At 39.6% G+C, this 17,841-nt stretch overlaps 1 protein-coding gene across 8 annotated transcripts in view; it reads left to right on the forward strand.

Annotated features, from left to right (window-relative positions):
- The window catches only part of ZMYND11 (zinc finger MYND-type containing 11), a 107,822-nt gene extending 90,192 nt beyond the window's left edge, over positions 1-17,630 (forward strand). For 6 of the 8 annotated variants that reach the window (XM_080385845.1, XM_080385851.1, XM_080385848.1 and 3 more), the window contains 9 exons: positions 352-439; positions 1,657-1,712; positions 2,437-2,514; positions 3,055-3,173; positions 4,986-5,193; positions 7,057-7,125; positions 8,953-9,225; positions 10,293-10,478; positions 15,252-17,630. In XM_080385845.1, the coding sequence (XP_080241971.1) occupies positions 352-439; positions 1,657-1,712; positions 2,437-2,514; positions 3,055-3,173; positions 4,986-5,193; positions 7,057-7,125; positions 8,953-9,225; positions 10,293-10,478; positions 15,252-15,374 (1,200 nt within the window). In that variant the 3' untranslated portion in view covers positions 15,375-17,630. The remainder of the gene's footprint in view (positions 1-351; positions 440-1,656; positions 1,713-2,436; positions 2,515-3,054; positions 3,174-4,985; positions 5,194-7,056; positions 7,126-8,952; positions 9,226-10,292; positions 10,479-15,251) is intronic. The other 2 variants (XM_080385849.1, XM_080385850.1) reach the window with 1 other exon arrangement.
- Positions 17,631-17,841: the final 211 nt, after the last annotated feature.

Raw genomic sequence — 17,841 nt, forward strand, 5'->3', positions numbered from 1 at the left:
CAAAATCTTCACCTCAGGGAATATATTTTAATTTGAACAAGTGTTTCATACCTTTATGACAAAGCTACTCCAGATTCACCCTGTTATAACCAAGAGAATATTTTTTTGTAACTTGGTCACATATCTAAGCACCTGTTTTACTTCTGGGTGTTGCATAGAGGGACCAGTGCAACCAATGTTCAGGTAGTAGCAAACCATGTCAAAGAGTTGTAAGTATTCCTTCTGTGTGCAGGAAAGGCAGTGTCTGATCTGTGTTGCATAATGCAGATTTCTGTGAAAGCTTCTCTGCATTAAACAGGTGCAGCACTTTCAAAGTTTTTTTTTCACAGTCCTGTGTTTTCTTTTGTGTAGAAAGTAAATGAAGGGAAGTACAGGAGTTATGAGGAGTTCAAAGCAGATGCTCAGCTGCTTCTACACAACACAGTGATTTTCTATGGAGGTAAGGTACTACGCTTATCACTTGCTTTCTTTGATTTACCTTTATCTGTAGGAAACTCACAAGTTCAGGATTGAATTTGGTATTAGGTAATCTTAAATGTGGATGAGGTCATTTGAGAGCCCTTAAAAATCAAAGTAAGCTGCAAGAGGACTTTGTAGGGTCTTTTTTGCCCCACCTACTACACAACTATTTCCATCCTCTCTGACTAAACCTGTCAGTAGAAATTTACTCCTTTGCCATCTGTCTGCTTCTGCAGCCTAAGTCATAAGTCAGTCTATACTGCAGATTTCTGCCAGTATATATATGTTGTTCTACAGTGGAAAGAGATCTGATCTCTGATGGGCTGTGTCAGCAGAAACATGTACTATAGACACTTATTTTTCACTTGTGGGCAATATCTGCTATATTATGACAGCAAATATAGCTACATCCAGACTAGAAATGTCCTGGTGGTGCAGTGTGTGGAGGCACAGCCATCAGAGAAGCTGCCAGCCACTGGGAAGGTAATAGGTGACTGATACGGTGGGATAGTCTGATGGCAAGTGGAGAAATACCACCACTGTGTCCAGAAGCTATAGCCAGGTCCTGTAACAAGGTTCTCCAGAGCCATCACTTCAGGAAGGATGTGATTCTCCCCTGCAAACACAGCCCACATCAGGGAAACTGGGAGGAGGGTGGGATCAGTCTATTTGCAGCATCAGGAGATCCACACTGTCCTTGGTAGGAAGAGAAGAGAATGTGCTAATAGAGAAATGCACGGCTGTAAAGGGAAGCACATAGTGATAAATAGTCTGTGAAGCATTGCTCTGAGAAGAAATACTTCTGTGATTGTACCTGTGTTCCTGTCAAGTGGTGATAGCAGAGAGCCATGTTTTAGGACAATCAGGGTGTGTCATTAAGACAATAGCGAAGAAAGAAACCGGATCGATGTTAGGAGCAATTCTGTCTCCCTGCTGCTGCTCCTCAGATGTGTACTTGTAGTTTTCAGTTTAAAAGCTCCCAACGGTATTTTTGCATAAAAATATGAAACAGAAAACAAATATTGAACTGATCGTTAGAAAATTTTAAGTGGAAGGGTTACCCAAGTGACTAAATTATGTTTTGTGTTCTCAAGAAAGACAAATATAGCATGAAAGTCATAGCATTGACAGCTGCAAATCTTTGTGAGCACTGTGATCATACTGTGATTGTTCATACCATTTATTTTTAATTTATAGCGGACAGTGAACAAGCTGATATAGCAAGGATGCTTTACAAAGACACGTGTCATGAAGTAAGTAGTACCAAGTAACCAAGTTACGGATATTTGATTTTCATTTCAGAATCTTAAGAAAATTTATTCTTCATATTACAACAATAGCAGGGATGTGAAGTTTGTTACTTTTTTTCCCCTAACTTTCTAACAGCAGCTTCAGAATTCCTTTTTTTTTTTTTTTTTTTTTGCAACTAGACTATCATTTCAAAAATACCAGTATTCGAATTTTAGTTTTGAAAATACTCTAATAATACATAGTTGGCCTAGAAATAATTGTACTTACTAGTAAATATATTGAACCTGAGGTGAGATTCCTACCAAACTCTGTAATTGGCATTGAAACATTTCTAAACATTCAGAGGAGACCAAAAAATAAAACTAGGGGAGCTGTCACGCTTTCTCCATTTGTATAGTTGAATTACTTCTTTCAGAATGTAAATATCATTAAATATTTGATGAATTTAAAGAGCTATTCTTTGCACTTTAGCTATAATAAATCATTAAGGTGTATATTAGTCTCTTCCCACTGCCTGTTTTTTTTAGAACATGAATTATATTTCTGCAGCTTGTCTTTCATCCACTCTCAGCTCACCTCAGTTTCACACCTAGTTTTTACAGATGGAAGTAACTCCACCAAATTAGCAAGCAGGGCTGAAAAATTTTACTATTTAAGAGATAGGGATACTACTGAAGTCACACAAATAGGATTTTTTGGGCTTATTTACCTTTTTTTGTTTTTCAGCTGGATGAACTGCAGCTTTGCAAGAACTGTTTCTATTTGTCAAATGCGCGACCTGACAATTGGTTCTGCTATCCTTGTGTATGTTGCTGACACAGACTTTTATTTGTTTGCTTTTCTGTATGAAAGCCTGCAGTTTTGGTGTCATTAATGCATTGAATATTCCATTTCAGAAGGCTTGTTTCAAAAGCTTGGTTAAGACTCTGTAAGCCTAGATATTTTACACAAGTGAAATGTTGATTGAAGTTCAAAGCTGTAACAATATAGGTTGTAAAACTTGGTTATCAGCCAGTTACAATGGTTTCACAAGAAAATAAGGAGCTTACAGAACTAAAACTTTGCTCCTGGATGAAGCTATAAAGACAAGTTTAATTTTTGGGCTGCTTAAGATCTGTTTTCAATAGACAGTTACACCCTTTGCAGACTTTGTATTTTTTCTACTTTGATCCAAGCAATACGTCTAACAGGGAAAAGCATATTGTAGGAAGATAAAAATGAAAATAGTACTACATAAACAGCAACCATATTCTTAAGATACTAGTGTAGTATTACAGCAAAATATTTGTGGGAGATATCAGTATAATACTTCATATCCAATAATAAATGCAACATTTTTTCCAGATACCTAATCATGAGTTGGTTTGGGCCAAAATGAAAGGCTTTGGGTTTTGGCCAGCTAAAGTCATGCAGAAAGAGGACAATCAAGTTGATGTTCGCTTTTTTGGCCATCATCACCAAAGGTAATTTATTAATTCCATGTGCTGCTTTTTACAAATGATACTTAAAAGAGTTTATCTCATCTATCATGTTGTAAATCCTGGCTCAGCTAGTTGCCAACATTAGAAAGACTGAGTACTTTGCCATAATTGTTTCAGAAAATGTAAAGCTCAGTCTAACACATCCGAAGTTGCCAAACGGCTCAGAGATTCCCTTTCCACAGTTGCCATAGGGATGTTACTTAATGCCATTTTAATTAAAGAAAGGAAGTGAACTTCCAACTGTTTCTTCAAATCAGTAGCAGCCTGCTAATCCAGGCCAAGGTAAAAATTGGACAAAAATGTACTCTTACTACCAGTAGTATTGACTTTGTGCAATTTTCTCTTCTGAGCAGGCACATTGCAATTTTGTGTTTTGGTAACATAATATACATCACAAATGTTTCTGTCTTACTGCTAGAACACAGAGAGCTCCTGCTGTGAGCCAGTTGGCAATTTCGGAGAATAACTCTTTACTTTGGAAACTTCACTTTTAGAGATCAGCTTTTACTTCCATCTCCAGTTGTTTGTTCAGCGTTTGGGGAGGCACATGGTTATTACTACAGTGGATTTTTTTCTCTGTTGGACTTATATGCCTATAATGTGAGCAGAGGAGACATTTGCAAAGTAATTCATGATTGTTGGGAAGGTGGTCTATTTTGGTGCATCCCAAAAGGGCCTAGACAGTTCAGTAACAGTGTTGTATAAGGCTGTTTATTTAAGTTGCTTTTAGTGTAACTAGTGCAGTATATAACATGGTTTTTTTTGTTATATGAACTACCAAGATTTTCTAATAGGCATAAAGTGGGTGAAGGATTTTTATTTGTGTCTCAATCACAGAATCTATTTGCAAATACAGTTTGTCTTATTAGCAGTTTTGACATTAAGTTCGCACAGCTTCATACTGTTTAATAAAGTAACATGGCATTTGCGGGATAAGGTGCTTGCAACTTCTTAAACATGCTGATCGAAAAGGCAAAATACATTTTACTGGAGTGCCATTGCTTAGTTACTGTGCTGGATTTGGACAAAAGGCCAAATTCCTGGTTGATGTAAATTAGCGTTGTTTCTTTGACTTCACTGAAATGCAATTTGTATTGCAAGATCTGAGAATCTGTCCGCAGACATTTAATTTGTTAGTATTTAATCTGCTATGTAGATGTGCATGGCAGTGACTCTTTTTCTTTAATGTCCGATGTTGCTTGGTATAACCTTTTAAAATGTCAAGCGCTGCCCATGGAAGTCTATGAGGATTCTGAAAATATTTAAGAGGACAAAGTACCTCTGGAACCAAGTCACTGGCATGAATTCGGTCCAAAAGAGCATGACAGTCCCCATGTGAGTTCAGTCCTGATAGAGGTCCAAACTACAAAATGTCGCTCTTCAAGGTCGTCATTTGGTACGTTCCTTGACAGCTTTAGCAAAGAGGTCGAAGGCTAAATTGGATTAGCATATGAGCCTTCAGTACAGATGTGTCTGACTCGGAGCGTTTAGCAAGGAAGCAGGCAGAAGGTGTGACTGCTGGTGGTGCTGGGGGGAGGTTTGTGGCTCACCAAAAATGAAACAGACTTGCAGCTGTAGCATCCACAGCTAACAAGTGCTTATAGTAACACAAATGTCTAGTGGTGTGCGGTCTTATTTTATTAAAAATGTGTTGAATATACAAAAATTCTGAGTAAAAAGGAACTGTCAGTGATTGGCCACTGTGAGAAACTGCTTCTGAAGTCAGTTTCTCACATCACGATCCTTCATCTGTATTTAATGTTTCTGAACCTGTCTGTGCTGTGTATTCAAAAGGGCCTGGATCCCCTCTGAAAACATTCAAGATATCACAGTTAACATCCATCGGCTGCACGTGAAACGCAGTATGGGGTGGAAGAAGGCCTGTGACGAGCTGGAACTGCACCAGCGTTTTCTCCGTGAGGGGAGATTCTGGAAATCAAAGAATGAGGATAAAGGGGAAGAGGAGGCAGAGTCGAGTATCTCTTCCACCAGCAATGAGCAGGTGAGTGCTGCCACAATGTTAGCAATCAGAGCAATTTATAAATGTTAGAAAGATTACGTATTTTTGATCGGTCTGCTATTAAATTAGCCTTGTGCTCTGTCTACAGTTTTGTGGTGACAAGAAGAGGGTTCAAAGACTTGTTTTCCCTATGTTTTGTAGCTCAGTAAAAGCAGGAATATAGGGGTTTCCTCTTTCCTCGGTTTATTGGATGACCTCTGGGAAGTTTCAAAATGTTTGTCACCTATAGCACCTTGATGAGACAGACCAAGATTTCTAAAGTTAAATAGGAATGTTCAAGTTAAATGTCATGGATATCAGATAGACTGCAACACTGCCTTCTTGGACTCCCATCAAGGGACAGCCCTGTAGCTGTTCAGCCTTGTCACAGCTGGAGTATGTTCGCTTTGGACAGTATTCTACATTACAGATCCCTGAGTGACACCAACCATGACATTTTCAGCAAGTCCAACTGAAGTTAGGTTGAAATGTTGCGCTTGAGAATCATGTGACCAGCAACTGATTAAAGTAATGAAAAATAATTGTGCGAAACAAGAAAAATTATATTGCTTTAACAAAAGTGAAAAGCACCAAGGGCCAAGATAAAAAACTTTGCATTGCCATATGGAAATTCCCTTATCACAGCTGAACCTTGCTAGTCATTCATTGTCCAAGAGGGTGTTATATATTCACTGTTACTGACTTGGCCATAAGATTTTCATAGGTTGCAGGATGCTTCTCTGTAGTCTTGGCAGCCTTTTCCCTGACAACATCTTTCTTCATTTAAAACCACTGTGCTCTTTCTAAGCCTGTGTTTTTAAAAACCAGTGTGTTTTGACCCTCTTCCTTTGCCCTTTTGTCAAACAGGTCTGCCATCTAATTTGTAGCTAAGAATTCAAGCTTATAAAACTGGATGTTGCATTAAGGGGATGCTGCTTATTAAAGTGGTGTTAGGTATTTTTAGCCTGGTTTGCTCAGCTAACCCCTTGTAGCCCTTTATTTAATGTTGTGTGTGCAGTCTTGCAACAGTGTATGCTGAAGCAGGAAAACAGTCACACATAGCGTTTATGAAAGATAACAGTGGTATTTTCCCAGTTTTCAGAAGTATCAGTCATAGGGTTTGAAGTGTTCATTTGCATATTTTCTGTTCCACCCCAATTGCTTATCCTTCACCTGGTTAGTGCTTATACCTGCTTCACTGGTTTCCCAGGTGCAGGAACCTAAGAGTAGCTGTCAAACTTCATGCTCTGCAGTAATCTGCAAAACCCTGTCACTAACACAAGCTAGTGCTGGATGCTTCAAAGACAGGAGTAAGAACTTTTCAGCAAGCCATATACCATGCACTTTGATCTCACCCTTGTTTCTATTGGTGGAGACTGACTTTTAGTCTAAAGCATGAAGTTTTGTACCCCTCCAAGCATACAGTTATAATGAATTATAGCAAGTCTATAATGTTACCATCTATATATATATGTACATTTTCTTTATAATTATTGCTGTTTTCTGGCTTCCAGCAAGATCTGCTGCCTTTTTATGGGTCACTGATATCTGAATATTCCAGAAGCCAAGTGTTTGAACTTGTTTGTGAAATGAAGAAAAGAATGGTTAAGAGTATTTTAGCAAATACATATTGAACGTTAGAACTTGTTTGTGAATTTTATTTCTTCATGCAATCATAGTTACCAGTAATATGGAAAGTTTATTGTATGCACTCTTCATTTAAGAACAGTATTTAACTTTATATTTGCTAAATTAAATAATTGCAGATAATCGTAAATAAAAGGTACAATAGAGATGTTACAATTAATGCTACTTATATGACATGGGGTTTGGACTGATTCAATACACTTTCCTTAATGTTCACAGCTGAAGGTTACTCAGGAACCAAGAGCAAAGAAAGGACGACGTAACCAGAGTATGGAACTGAAGAAAGAAGTAAGTTACCTCAATTACCGTGTTTGTAGAGCTAGCAGAGTACAAGAAGGCTGAAATTTTAATAGACACTCCTTCAATGTCTGTCACCTTACACTGATTTTACAGTATTAATTAGGAAAGTTCCAGCCCCATAGCTTGGTCTTCCTTGCTAACAAACATAGTTATACCTCCCACATGCAAGGCACTGGTGTCATCATGGTAATATTCTGTATCGTGAATAAGTCAACAGTCAGCTTACAACTTTTGCTTTGGCAGGAACGAGAAAGTATTTTGCACCATCAAGAAAATTCAGTTTATGAAGTGTCATATCCACCTTTTTCCATGGAACTTCCTTGTTTATCCAGCTTGCACACTGAATGATCATGTAACCGAAGGACTGTATTATGATGCTTGCACACAAGGGGGCAGTTACTAAGACAGCCATAAATCTCCTATTTCCTAACTTTTGAGTACTTCTTCCTGGCTTTGTTTCAGCTGCATCTTGAACACTAGGAAAAGTTGCACATATGCAGTCCTCTGAAGAGGACTTGTGACTCCATTACGGAGGAGGGTTCAGGTGTGTGGGATGGCCCTGGTGCCTGAAATACAGGCAATTGCCAGTCCACATATCTGGACACCTGCCTGCCCATTGTATCTGATGCTGCAGGAGGCACCTTCATCGACGGAGACATTGACACGCAGTTTGTGCTCCCTGAGGCACAAACTGTATTTGAGGGCAGAATAGGGAGACTACAGTTGAGAATGTCTCATCATTTTTACCATGTTTTCTGTCAAGCAAATGCTTTAATTTGCTTCATACGTATGTCTTAATGTTTGCCACCTTAGGTCTGCTTATATTTGATCAGTGATCCAGAAGTCAATCACAGTGACCTATTAGAGAGTAACTGCAAAAGGGAATACACGGTCAGACTTTCGGTTGCTGTGAGCAGTGCCCCATCACACAGACAGGCACAAAGTCCAGTCCTGAGCAAGTCTGGTGTTACAAGGACACTGTACGCTGTCAAATGGGCTTTAAAAAATATAAGTTTAAAAACCCCAAATAATGTCCATCTGTGTCTTCAGACACTTCAGATGTCAATAAGAGCTTGCAGGGATATTATTTCTCTGTTCTAAAGAGCAGGAGCAATTGGTGTTACAGTGTAATAACATAGGCAGCTAAATTCAGTACAGTACACTGCAGCACCTATGATTTCTTTCTTGATAATTATGTAATTACGGAAAGCTTCTGTGGTCATCCAAGACTAGTTCCATATTAGTGGAACCAAAACTTAGATGCTCATTAGCCTTTCATCTTCAAAGCACCTTTGAAGTACTAATCAATCTTTGCAGCAGTTCTATGAAATCAGTGGAGTGGTACAGATTCCAGTGGAGTCTTTTGGGCCAGAGTAAGCCCAGAGTTTGCCAAAAAAATTCAGGCACCTTGGCCACACAGCTACAGTCTCTTCAGGGAGAATGGTAGGGGGGAAACTCTTTAGCAGACTTCAGTAATTCCAAGGGATCTGCAGTAATTCTGCACAGCCTCTTCTATGTAGTACTTTTTGGGAAGCCAGGCTGGTGAGTGTGGCATATGTGCGTACTGATGCCATGCATGTGCTTCCTTCTGGAGAGCTCCTAGCTGAAGTCAAAAAATCTTGACCAAAGACCCTACCCACTGTCATGCTCGTTCTCCTCAAGGATCCCACATCCCATCGTCACCGAAGGTCTTCAACAGACACCTTTTACATTAATTGCACTGGCATTAGTCATGTAACACTTCCTCCAGGGGGAACTGAGAGTTCACTTGTTCTATTTTGATATCTGGGTTTACGAGTTTGTTCTTCTCTGTAGGAGCCAGAACCTGAAACTGAAGCAGTAAGTTCAAGCCAGGAAATTCCCACAATGCCTCAGCCCATTGAAAAAGTTTCAGTCTCAACTCAGACCAAGAAGTTAAGTGCCTCTTCTCCAAAAATGCTGCATCGGAGCACCCAGACAAGTAATGATGGAGTGTGTCAGAACATGTGCCATGACAAATACACCAAAATCTTTAATGATTTCAAGGACAGGATGAAAGCTGATCACAAAAGAGAAACTGAGAGAGTTGTGCGAGAGGCAGTAGAAAAGGTAACACTTGTCAAACACCACCTACACTCTGGTTTGAGGAGAGGAGGAGTGTGGATTTTTTTTCAAATTCATTTCTATTTTTGTAACATCCATCCTTAAGAAAATGAATAAAAAGCATTTTCTAAAGAGACCACCTAAAAAATAGTCTTTATTATTGCTTTTTAGACCATTTATATACTGACAGACCTTAATTTAAACAGAAAGCTCCTGCTTTTTTGATTCTTGTCCAGTGAAATTGGTTTGTGATCCAAAAACGAAAGTAATTGTTCATTCATGAGTATCCCTTTCCAAAGCCTTTTTCTCCATTGTCAGTGTGATTGTAAACAATGGCATTGTTTAAATGCTATTCATAAAGAATTCTTCTTTTGTCAGTCTTCTGACCTAAACATTGAATAGATTCACTGACATTTGTCTGATATCTAATTAAAATTCACTATCGAAGCCTGACCTGGTCACCTTTCACTGGAGAGGGCAGGACAATTTAGAGGGTGATTTCTCTGACCTCTTTTAAATACTTGTCTTAAAATGAGTTCCCTTCTGAATGAAGGACTATGGAATGAACCTAGAGAGTTTAAATGTTAATTCTGTAGGATTAGGATACCAAACTTTCAGATACCTGAGCAAGGACAAAGGAATCCCACTGACAATGAATACTAAAAGGTATCTCTCACTGAACTGAGGGATGTCCTCTCTTGTATTTTCCATCGTGCCCTTGCAGTAGATTTATATGCAGTTGTAGATTCAGAAAAGGCAAAAACTTTTTCTAAGATGAATTCATAAATTTGTAAACTGATCGTTGACATAATATACATGGAAGCTTTTCAGCTGGTTTTGTAGATGCCTAGCAGAATAGAAATACAGTGACATTTTTATTTTGAACATTTCTTATGAGATGGAAGTTTTGTTATAACTCTAAAGGAGATAACTTCTTGTTTTCTAAACTGGAGAAATTTCTATGTGACCTCCACCCACATCAGTAATAGAGGTTTAAAGAGTGGAGGTCTAAAGAAGACACTTTTATTCCAATAGCTGTCCGTTGACTTGTTTTGCTGACTTTCTTATGGCAGCTGCGTACAGAGATGGAAGAAGAGAAAAGGCAGGCTGTAAATAAAGCTGTGGCCAACGCACAAGGAGAGATGGACAGAAAATGTAAGCAGGTAAAGGAGAAGTGCAAAGAAGAATTTTTAGAAGAAATTAAGAAGCTAGCAGGCCAGCACAAGCAGCTGATTTCCCAGACCAAGAAGAAGCAGTGGGTAAGTGTCAAAAATGTATTACTAAGCGGAAACGTATAGTGCATTCTGCGGGCCAATTGAAGGTTCGTTCTTTCTTACTTCTAACTGCACTGCTCTTTCACTGGTCTTTCAGCTTTAAGGTTTCCCCCTTTATATTATTGCTTTCAAATTTTCTGAACCGCCAAATTTCAATTGGACGTTCTGATTACTTTCCCTCTTAATTATGTAGTGTTAACATCGTCGTCTTCTTGAGTCCAATCAGATGTTAGCATCAACATATTTTTTTCTAAATGCAGTTTTACCCCATATAAGACATGTTTTGCATTGTGTTCATAGCCCTTTGATCTCAAGGCCCCAGAGGGTACTACACCTGGCTGCATCAATTTGGATTCCCCTGCTAATAATGCTGGTAGTGATACCCTTTTGGCCTTTTCCTCTCCTAGCTTTTTCTGCAGCTCTTTCATGTTCTTTTGTATGTAAGACGTGACTTTTTGAAATACATTTCTCTCCCTTGTTCAGTCCTTAAGCCCAAATCTGCAGCATTGCCTACAGAAAACACGTTTGCATGCCCTTTAGAAAAGTGAAAACAGACCTCTAATTTGCCATCCTATTACAGACTGCAAACTTTTCCCTGGTTTTGTTTGTGTCTTGCGTGTTCTTCCACATGGCTGTACAGCATCTGCTCAAACATTGCAAGGACTGTAGTACTGTGCTGCTAGCCTGTAACACAGTACAGGTGGAAACCGTTAGGCTGAGGGGCAGTGCGCCTGGCACACACACACGCTTTGCTATTTCTTTGCTAGTTTTCATAGAACAAGGAAATTAAAGCCGTCGTTCAGGAAATCACACTGCACTGTAGTAGCTGTCTATGACATGCAGGAGGGTGGCTACGAGATTTGCTGCTCTCCTGAGCTCTGACATTGCCAGATGTGGCTGAGAAGCCTGCGGTGCCTTGCCACAAGATGGCACGCTGGCCTGAGCCACGGGGGACCTGTCCCACGGCCACGATGCCGCCTGCCTGGGGAAGGCCAGCCCTGGCTCCCCACCGCAGCTCCTGTTCGTCTTCCAGGCCAAAGGGCTGTTTGTTTATGTTCAGCCTCATTAGTCCTTGTTCTTACAGATGAAACGGTGGTCCCTGCAGAGAAAACTGCTCTGTGGGAGAGTGCAATAAATACGAAGGCGAGACAGTCGGTTGCTGACTACCACAGTTAGGAGTTTGGGTATGCTTAAAGAGAAGAATGATCTCAAATGCTAGAGCTCCTGTATAGTCTTAATTTCTGTTCCGGGTAGAGATTTTAGTGTGGGTGTTACAATACTGCAGTGCTTGGGTCTCTGTCAAGTAGAAAATTCCTCCCTGTCTACCTGTCTCTGCAGACCAGAGAAGTTATTTAGGTCTCCGACTTGATCAGGTTACTGTGTTTAATGCATCACCACCTGCTGGTGCCTGCATGCCTGCTTTTGCCTGTGGCACTTGAGAGGGAAATCGAATCGGCCTTTGCCCGCTATAGGACAGCGCCAAATGAGCTCTCTTCTGTCAAAACTTAAGAGTGGCGCATGTCAGCTGTTGCCACCATTCAGCTGATAGGCAGTAATCAATCACTGTAACTTGATTGTGAGTCAGGACTCTTAGCTATAGCTACTTTTTGGTGTTTTTGAAGGCAGAATTTATGAAAGAGGCTCCTGAGACTTACTTTCGTCTGCCTCAATGTGCCTTTGCCACATCCTTTAGCCTGATCAGAGAGCGCCCCGGTACCACATCACTGCATCTTAAGATCATGTGCATAAAGACTCCTTTCAAGCAAAACAGTTACAAATATAAAGAGTATTTGACAGTCTTGCCTCTTTCTGTGGCCCTAGAACTATCTGTCAATCACCACCTTAAATGAAGGCATCATACAGGCAGCTGATTTGCTTGTGGTAAGGGAGGGAGGGTAAGGATAAACACCTTTGCATTCGAGCTGATGGATCTGCCTGCCAACACACAGCCTCAGGCAGCTAGAGTTGGTCCAATTACAGAGCTCCCCAGTGATTTTTCCTTGGGTGGTACTAATGACAGTCCCTGGTGTGTAGTACCGCTCTTGTATGCTGCTATTATGATGATACCTCTTTACCAAAATCTCATGTAATTAACAAACATACTAAATGAGTTTTGGTGGCTTTGCTTTTTAATTAGAAGCAGAGACCTCTGGTTTTGCATAATGCAGTTGTCTAGGCTTGGAGAATACAGCTGCTGTATATTTTTCATTATTCACACTGTATTTGTCATCTTCTCCAACCTAAAAAAGAAAAATAATCCAGTGAGGGTGAAGAGATTGTTTTACTGGTGGTGTACAGGCATACGCGAAGATGCGCTCCCAGCCCTTCAGGAGCCTAAGACATAGTTAAAGAATGTTTTCTTTTGCTCTAACCGGTCACAGTCCCCTTGGCTTAATCAAGTTTTACTTTTATACCCCCCAAGAAACTGGATTTAATACAGATACCTCAAGTGAATAGCAAACAAAAGGAAGAAATGGGAAGGCAGGGATAACAATCATGAGATTATGCAGTTTGATGGCCTCCAGAATACAGGCTGGAGTGCTAGTCTTGACAATGTTTCTTTTTTTAATTTCTCCCAGTTCTTTTATTTGCATATAAGCCTCATTTAAATTGGTGCATAGTTCACTTTAACAGATAATTTTAATTTCTGTCTCTTTCAATTATATTTACAAGTATATTTATTCTAACTTGCAGCAGCTTGATTTTAAGTGAATGACCGTTGTTGGTGATGCGTAGTGTCTGAAACAGAAACCCAAGTGATTGATAATGTTTAGAAAGAGGAAAACACAAAGAAGAGACGAGGCCTGAGGCCAGCTGGCATTTTGCCTTCTCTGCCACATGTGCTGGTACCAGCTTAGCTGACACTATTTTCCTTTTGTAAGTGGAGATTTGCATCCCACACTTATGGCCAGCATATGCAAAGGGAAGTGCAGCACCCACAGATCAGTTATTCTCTCCTGTCTTAGCTTTTTTTGATCTCTTCAAGCAAGCAGATGTGAAGCTGGTCTCTGGGCTGAGGCCCATGCTGTATGTAATGGAGAGACACAGCTGTTCCCTGCACCTTTCCAGCGGATGATCCTAATGGTTCCCACAGGCTTACGGGCAGCCAGCAACATGAAAAACCAGGAAAACAGCTCTCGAGAGGACACTTGTTTGCAGACATTTCTACAAATAAACTTCCCTGGAGCTAAGTTATAAAAGTAAAATGGAGAGGTTCCCTTCCCATGCAGCTAAGGCAGTCTCTTTATTGCTGATGAAAATAAAGGTACCAGTTTAGCCAATGTAAATGTGGGCTTTCTTGGATCTGTCTTTTAGTAGTGTGTAGGGTTGATGTTTTTTTGTTTTGTTTTAAGGCAGTTTGTTTTGTTTTCTCTGTAATTCTCTGTTTTATTAACAATGCTGTAGCTAGGCAGGAACATAAAAACTAAATTGTGTGTTATTCTGTGGTTTGATAGCAGCCTGCACAGACTGTGTCATATCCCTCCCTCTGTTCCCCATCATGCAATAAGCATTTCAGACTGGATTTGTAAAGATATTCTCTGATTTTGAGCAGTCCAAGTTCAGAAAGACAAATCTGAGATCATTAGAACCTGGCTTTCAAGGGCACTGAGTGTAAGTGGTTCCTTTAGCAGCAATGCCACCTTACTTCACAGGATTTTGTCGGAATGATAGTTAATGCTTTTGCAGCAGTCTCTTAAGGGGTATAAAACCACCTGGAGAGAAGGCGCATTGCCCATCTGGGTGCCGTACCTCCTTGTTGACCACGTGTGGTGTTGACCAGCGTGTAGATTCCTTTTTTTCAGTTCCTTGGAAGCCATGGGGTTATTTTTGAGGTAGTTCTTCTAGCTACCAGGGAACTGGGGGCATTGTGTGTGTTCCAGGATAGAAATCCTTTTTGCTGCAGCATTCCCCAGAACCAAGATTTTCTGCAGAAATCACAGTCTGTACAACATCTCTTCCTTCCAGGAGTTTTGTGCTGTCCTGGCAGGCATGACAAGGGGCAAAAGCCTGTGTAGCCATCCTGTGTACGACAGGTCTTCTCTGATTTCTGGAAGACTTGAAGGAAAAGGCACTTTCTTGATCTTCTCAGTAGCAGTGATGTAGCACGAGGTTTTCTTTTCATGAGATTGCAGTGCTGTCTGGCAGCAGACCCCAATGACTGGAGCCTCCTTGCTGATCTACCCTAAATGAGCTATAACAAACCACTTGGTAACAAATTATTTGTTTCTCCAGTGATGTTCTTGTTGTGACTTTTGAGATCTTCCTAGCCCAAAAGGACCTTCCCCAGCAACCTCTGGACAGGTCAGGCTTGTAAAGAAACCTCAGTAACACCAGTTTTCAAGCTTGCACAGAACCTGTTCACACCAAAAGCGCCTGTTGATTTATCATGTCTTCTAAGAGATAGATCAAGGTGCTATTATACAAATGCAGGGTAAAAGATGGTTCCGGCAATGTGTAGCTGAAAAATGTCATTCTGCTGCCCTGAGAGATGAGTTTTCTTAAACGAGAGATGATTTTTTCAAAAGCAATAATCCAGACTCCTGAAAATAGGAAAGCATTGTGCAGATCTGCTAAAGATTGCGGCTTTACTCAGCATGTGTGAAAAATGCCCTCCTGCCTCGGGATGCCCCAAGCATAAATAAGAGAGAAGTATTGCTCTGCGTGTGCTGGTGCATCCGTGAGCAGGTGAGAACACTTGCGCGTTGGTAAGGAGGGATCCTGCGGGGGTGGTAATCTCGTCTCGTTTGTTCTCTCCAGTGCTACAACTGTGAAGAGGAGGCCATGTACCACTGCTGCTGGAACACTTCCTACTGCTCCATCAAGTGTCAGCAGGAGCACTGGCATGCTGAACACAAACGTACCTGCCGCAGAAAAAGATGAAAGAGTTATTCCTCCCCTAGAAAACCACCCCGATGATTGCTATTCTCAGACACAGCGGTTTTTGTTTCCAAGAAGCCAAAATTGTTTAGAATTTGCTTCCCATTTTGCACCAGCCTTTAAACACTTTTCGTAAAAGAAATTTTGCACAGTAATTTCAATCTTCTGTTTAATGCTCCTCCAAAATTTTGTCAGCAAAATGAATTTAACATCTGTGGGAGCAGGTTACTTTAAGTAATTTTAAACTAGAGGATTTGTTGCATTTTCAGCAAATTTTAAAACATTTTTAGGTTTTACAGAGATTTTAATCTTTAAAAACAGCAGATCTAAAAATAAAAAATCATGCAAGTTTAACAAAAGGAACATTTAAAAACTAGATCTGAATGTAAGAAGTATAGAACTGTTTCAGAAAAACAAAGCATACTACCTTGATGTAACATTTATTTCTTAACCTTGTTGAGCTGGTTTTGTTCAGCTTAATTTTACTGTTTAAAGGCATTATCTATTGGTTATACCAGTGGGTACATGATTGAATTTAGGGAACAGGGTTGACACAGCAGGTGCTTGTCCTGCGTATTTTTTCTTAAATATTTCCCAACTGTGTTTTATTTTCATTATTTCTTTTCAATATATAACTTTTATAACAAAATATTAGCTTTGATCTTGTAGTTAAAAATCACAGGGAACTGGGGTAATCTTTTACTGAGCTGGATCTTAGAGAAAAATGAATATTTAAATTTTGAAGTTTGCACATTTCATCTTTGTCCTAACATGAGTGCTTGTAACAAGAATAAGAAAAGCCAAAAACCAAGAAGAAGCAACTACCTTTATACATACACGGAATTATGAGGCATACAAATTTCTTTATTGTGCCCCTCTTCAGCCTCCCCAATCCAACGTCATTTGACTGCGATCTGGTGTCACCTGGTCCATTGTAACTTGATAATGAAAGGAGAAAAAGCACTTAAGTTTCACAGAAGCCGTTATGTTTGTAGTAATGGGTCATTGCCTAATAATGAGCTCCATCACTGTACTCAGAATGAAGAATAATGCATGTTAATTTTCTTGTATTAAAGATGCCGTGATTTGTAAAAAGTCTGTATTTTGCGGAATGTCTGGATTAAGAAGCATTACCAATAGGAATGGATCGATAGTTGAAAAATTATTTTCTTTTTGTTTGTTTTATATATAGATATATGAATTGCATCCATGTTCAGAGACAATTTTTTAAATAGATGTAAAGCTTACTTAAATAGCTTTTCTTTTAAAGTGTCTCCGCATTTTAGTTTCTTTCAAAGATTGGTCTTAGACTGAGTCATATGCCCATTAATCATCCAGCTATTTTTTGAGAAGTTAGAGGAATAATTTGTAAATATTTATTTAGATCTTTGATATTTATTGAAAGCAATTACATGATGGAACGATGGAAGCTGAAGAATCAGGAGGAAAGCCTTTAAAAAAGTTTTCTCTAGGATTTGTCAGGGTCATTGTAAAGATGAAAATATAACTAAAACTTCTGTGAACTACCACTGAAATCCTGATCTTTTTTACTTACAGTGGTGATATAAGTTAATTGACTAGATACTGCCAAATAATGCCCAATATGTTGCAGAAATTAAACGGTAAGTTGATTGGAAAAAATAGTAAGTAGATGGTAACTTGTATTACCACAGCTGCATTATTGCCTGATAAATGTGTAATTAACTTTTGTCGCCTCTGTGTTGTGACTGTAAAAGACTTCACAACTAAAAATCAATCTTGTTCGATTACTTTACAAGTTCCAAAACTTCGATCCACCCCTATGAAAGCAAGTTATTGTGGAAATATTTTTGGTGTAAAATCATTCCAGAATATGTAATATTTAACTGATAGCTGCATGAAAGTAAGATTCGTGTTACTTTGGCTTTTTTGTCTCTGTTGACACGGTTGCACATTTCCAAGTTACTACAGCGTGAAAACTGTGTGTTTTAAAGAAAAAAACAAAACAAAAAAAAAAAAGATTGTGGCCTGGTTTTGTATAAGTTTTAGGTAAAATTACAATTGATTGTTTTAGGATTCATGATTTAAAATTAATTTTTCTGCAAATCATAAAGCTATATTAAAGTGTTGAGCTTAGCCACTATGCACATTGTAATTATTCATTGTGGCTGTCCAGTTTATGATGCATTCTGGCATTTTGTAAGCTGCTCTGACTAGCAATATATAGAGTCATTTAATGTGTTAACATTGGTTAATAAATGTATTTAAAAAAAAACAAAACACCTTACTGAAAGTGTCTATGTTGATCATGGCCAGTCGTCCTCACGTCCTTGGGCGGGCACGAGGCTGCTCTTGTACTTGTTGTCACCTCGGAGGAGCGGGGCTGTGGATGGGGAGCTGCACCTGAGCTCGCGGGGACCTTGCCTCTGACTCGAGGTGAGCCGGTGTGTCCATGCAAGGGCTTGAGCATTTAACGCAGCTCTCGGCACCA

This window comes from Falco punctatus (assembly GCF_963210335.1).
Source record: "Falco punctatus genome assembly, chromosome: 4".
Lineage (NCBI taxonomy): Eukaryota > Metazoa > Chordata > Aves > Falconiformes > Falconidae > Falco > Falco punctatus.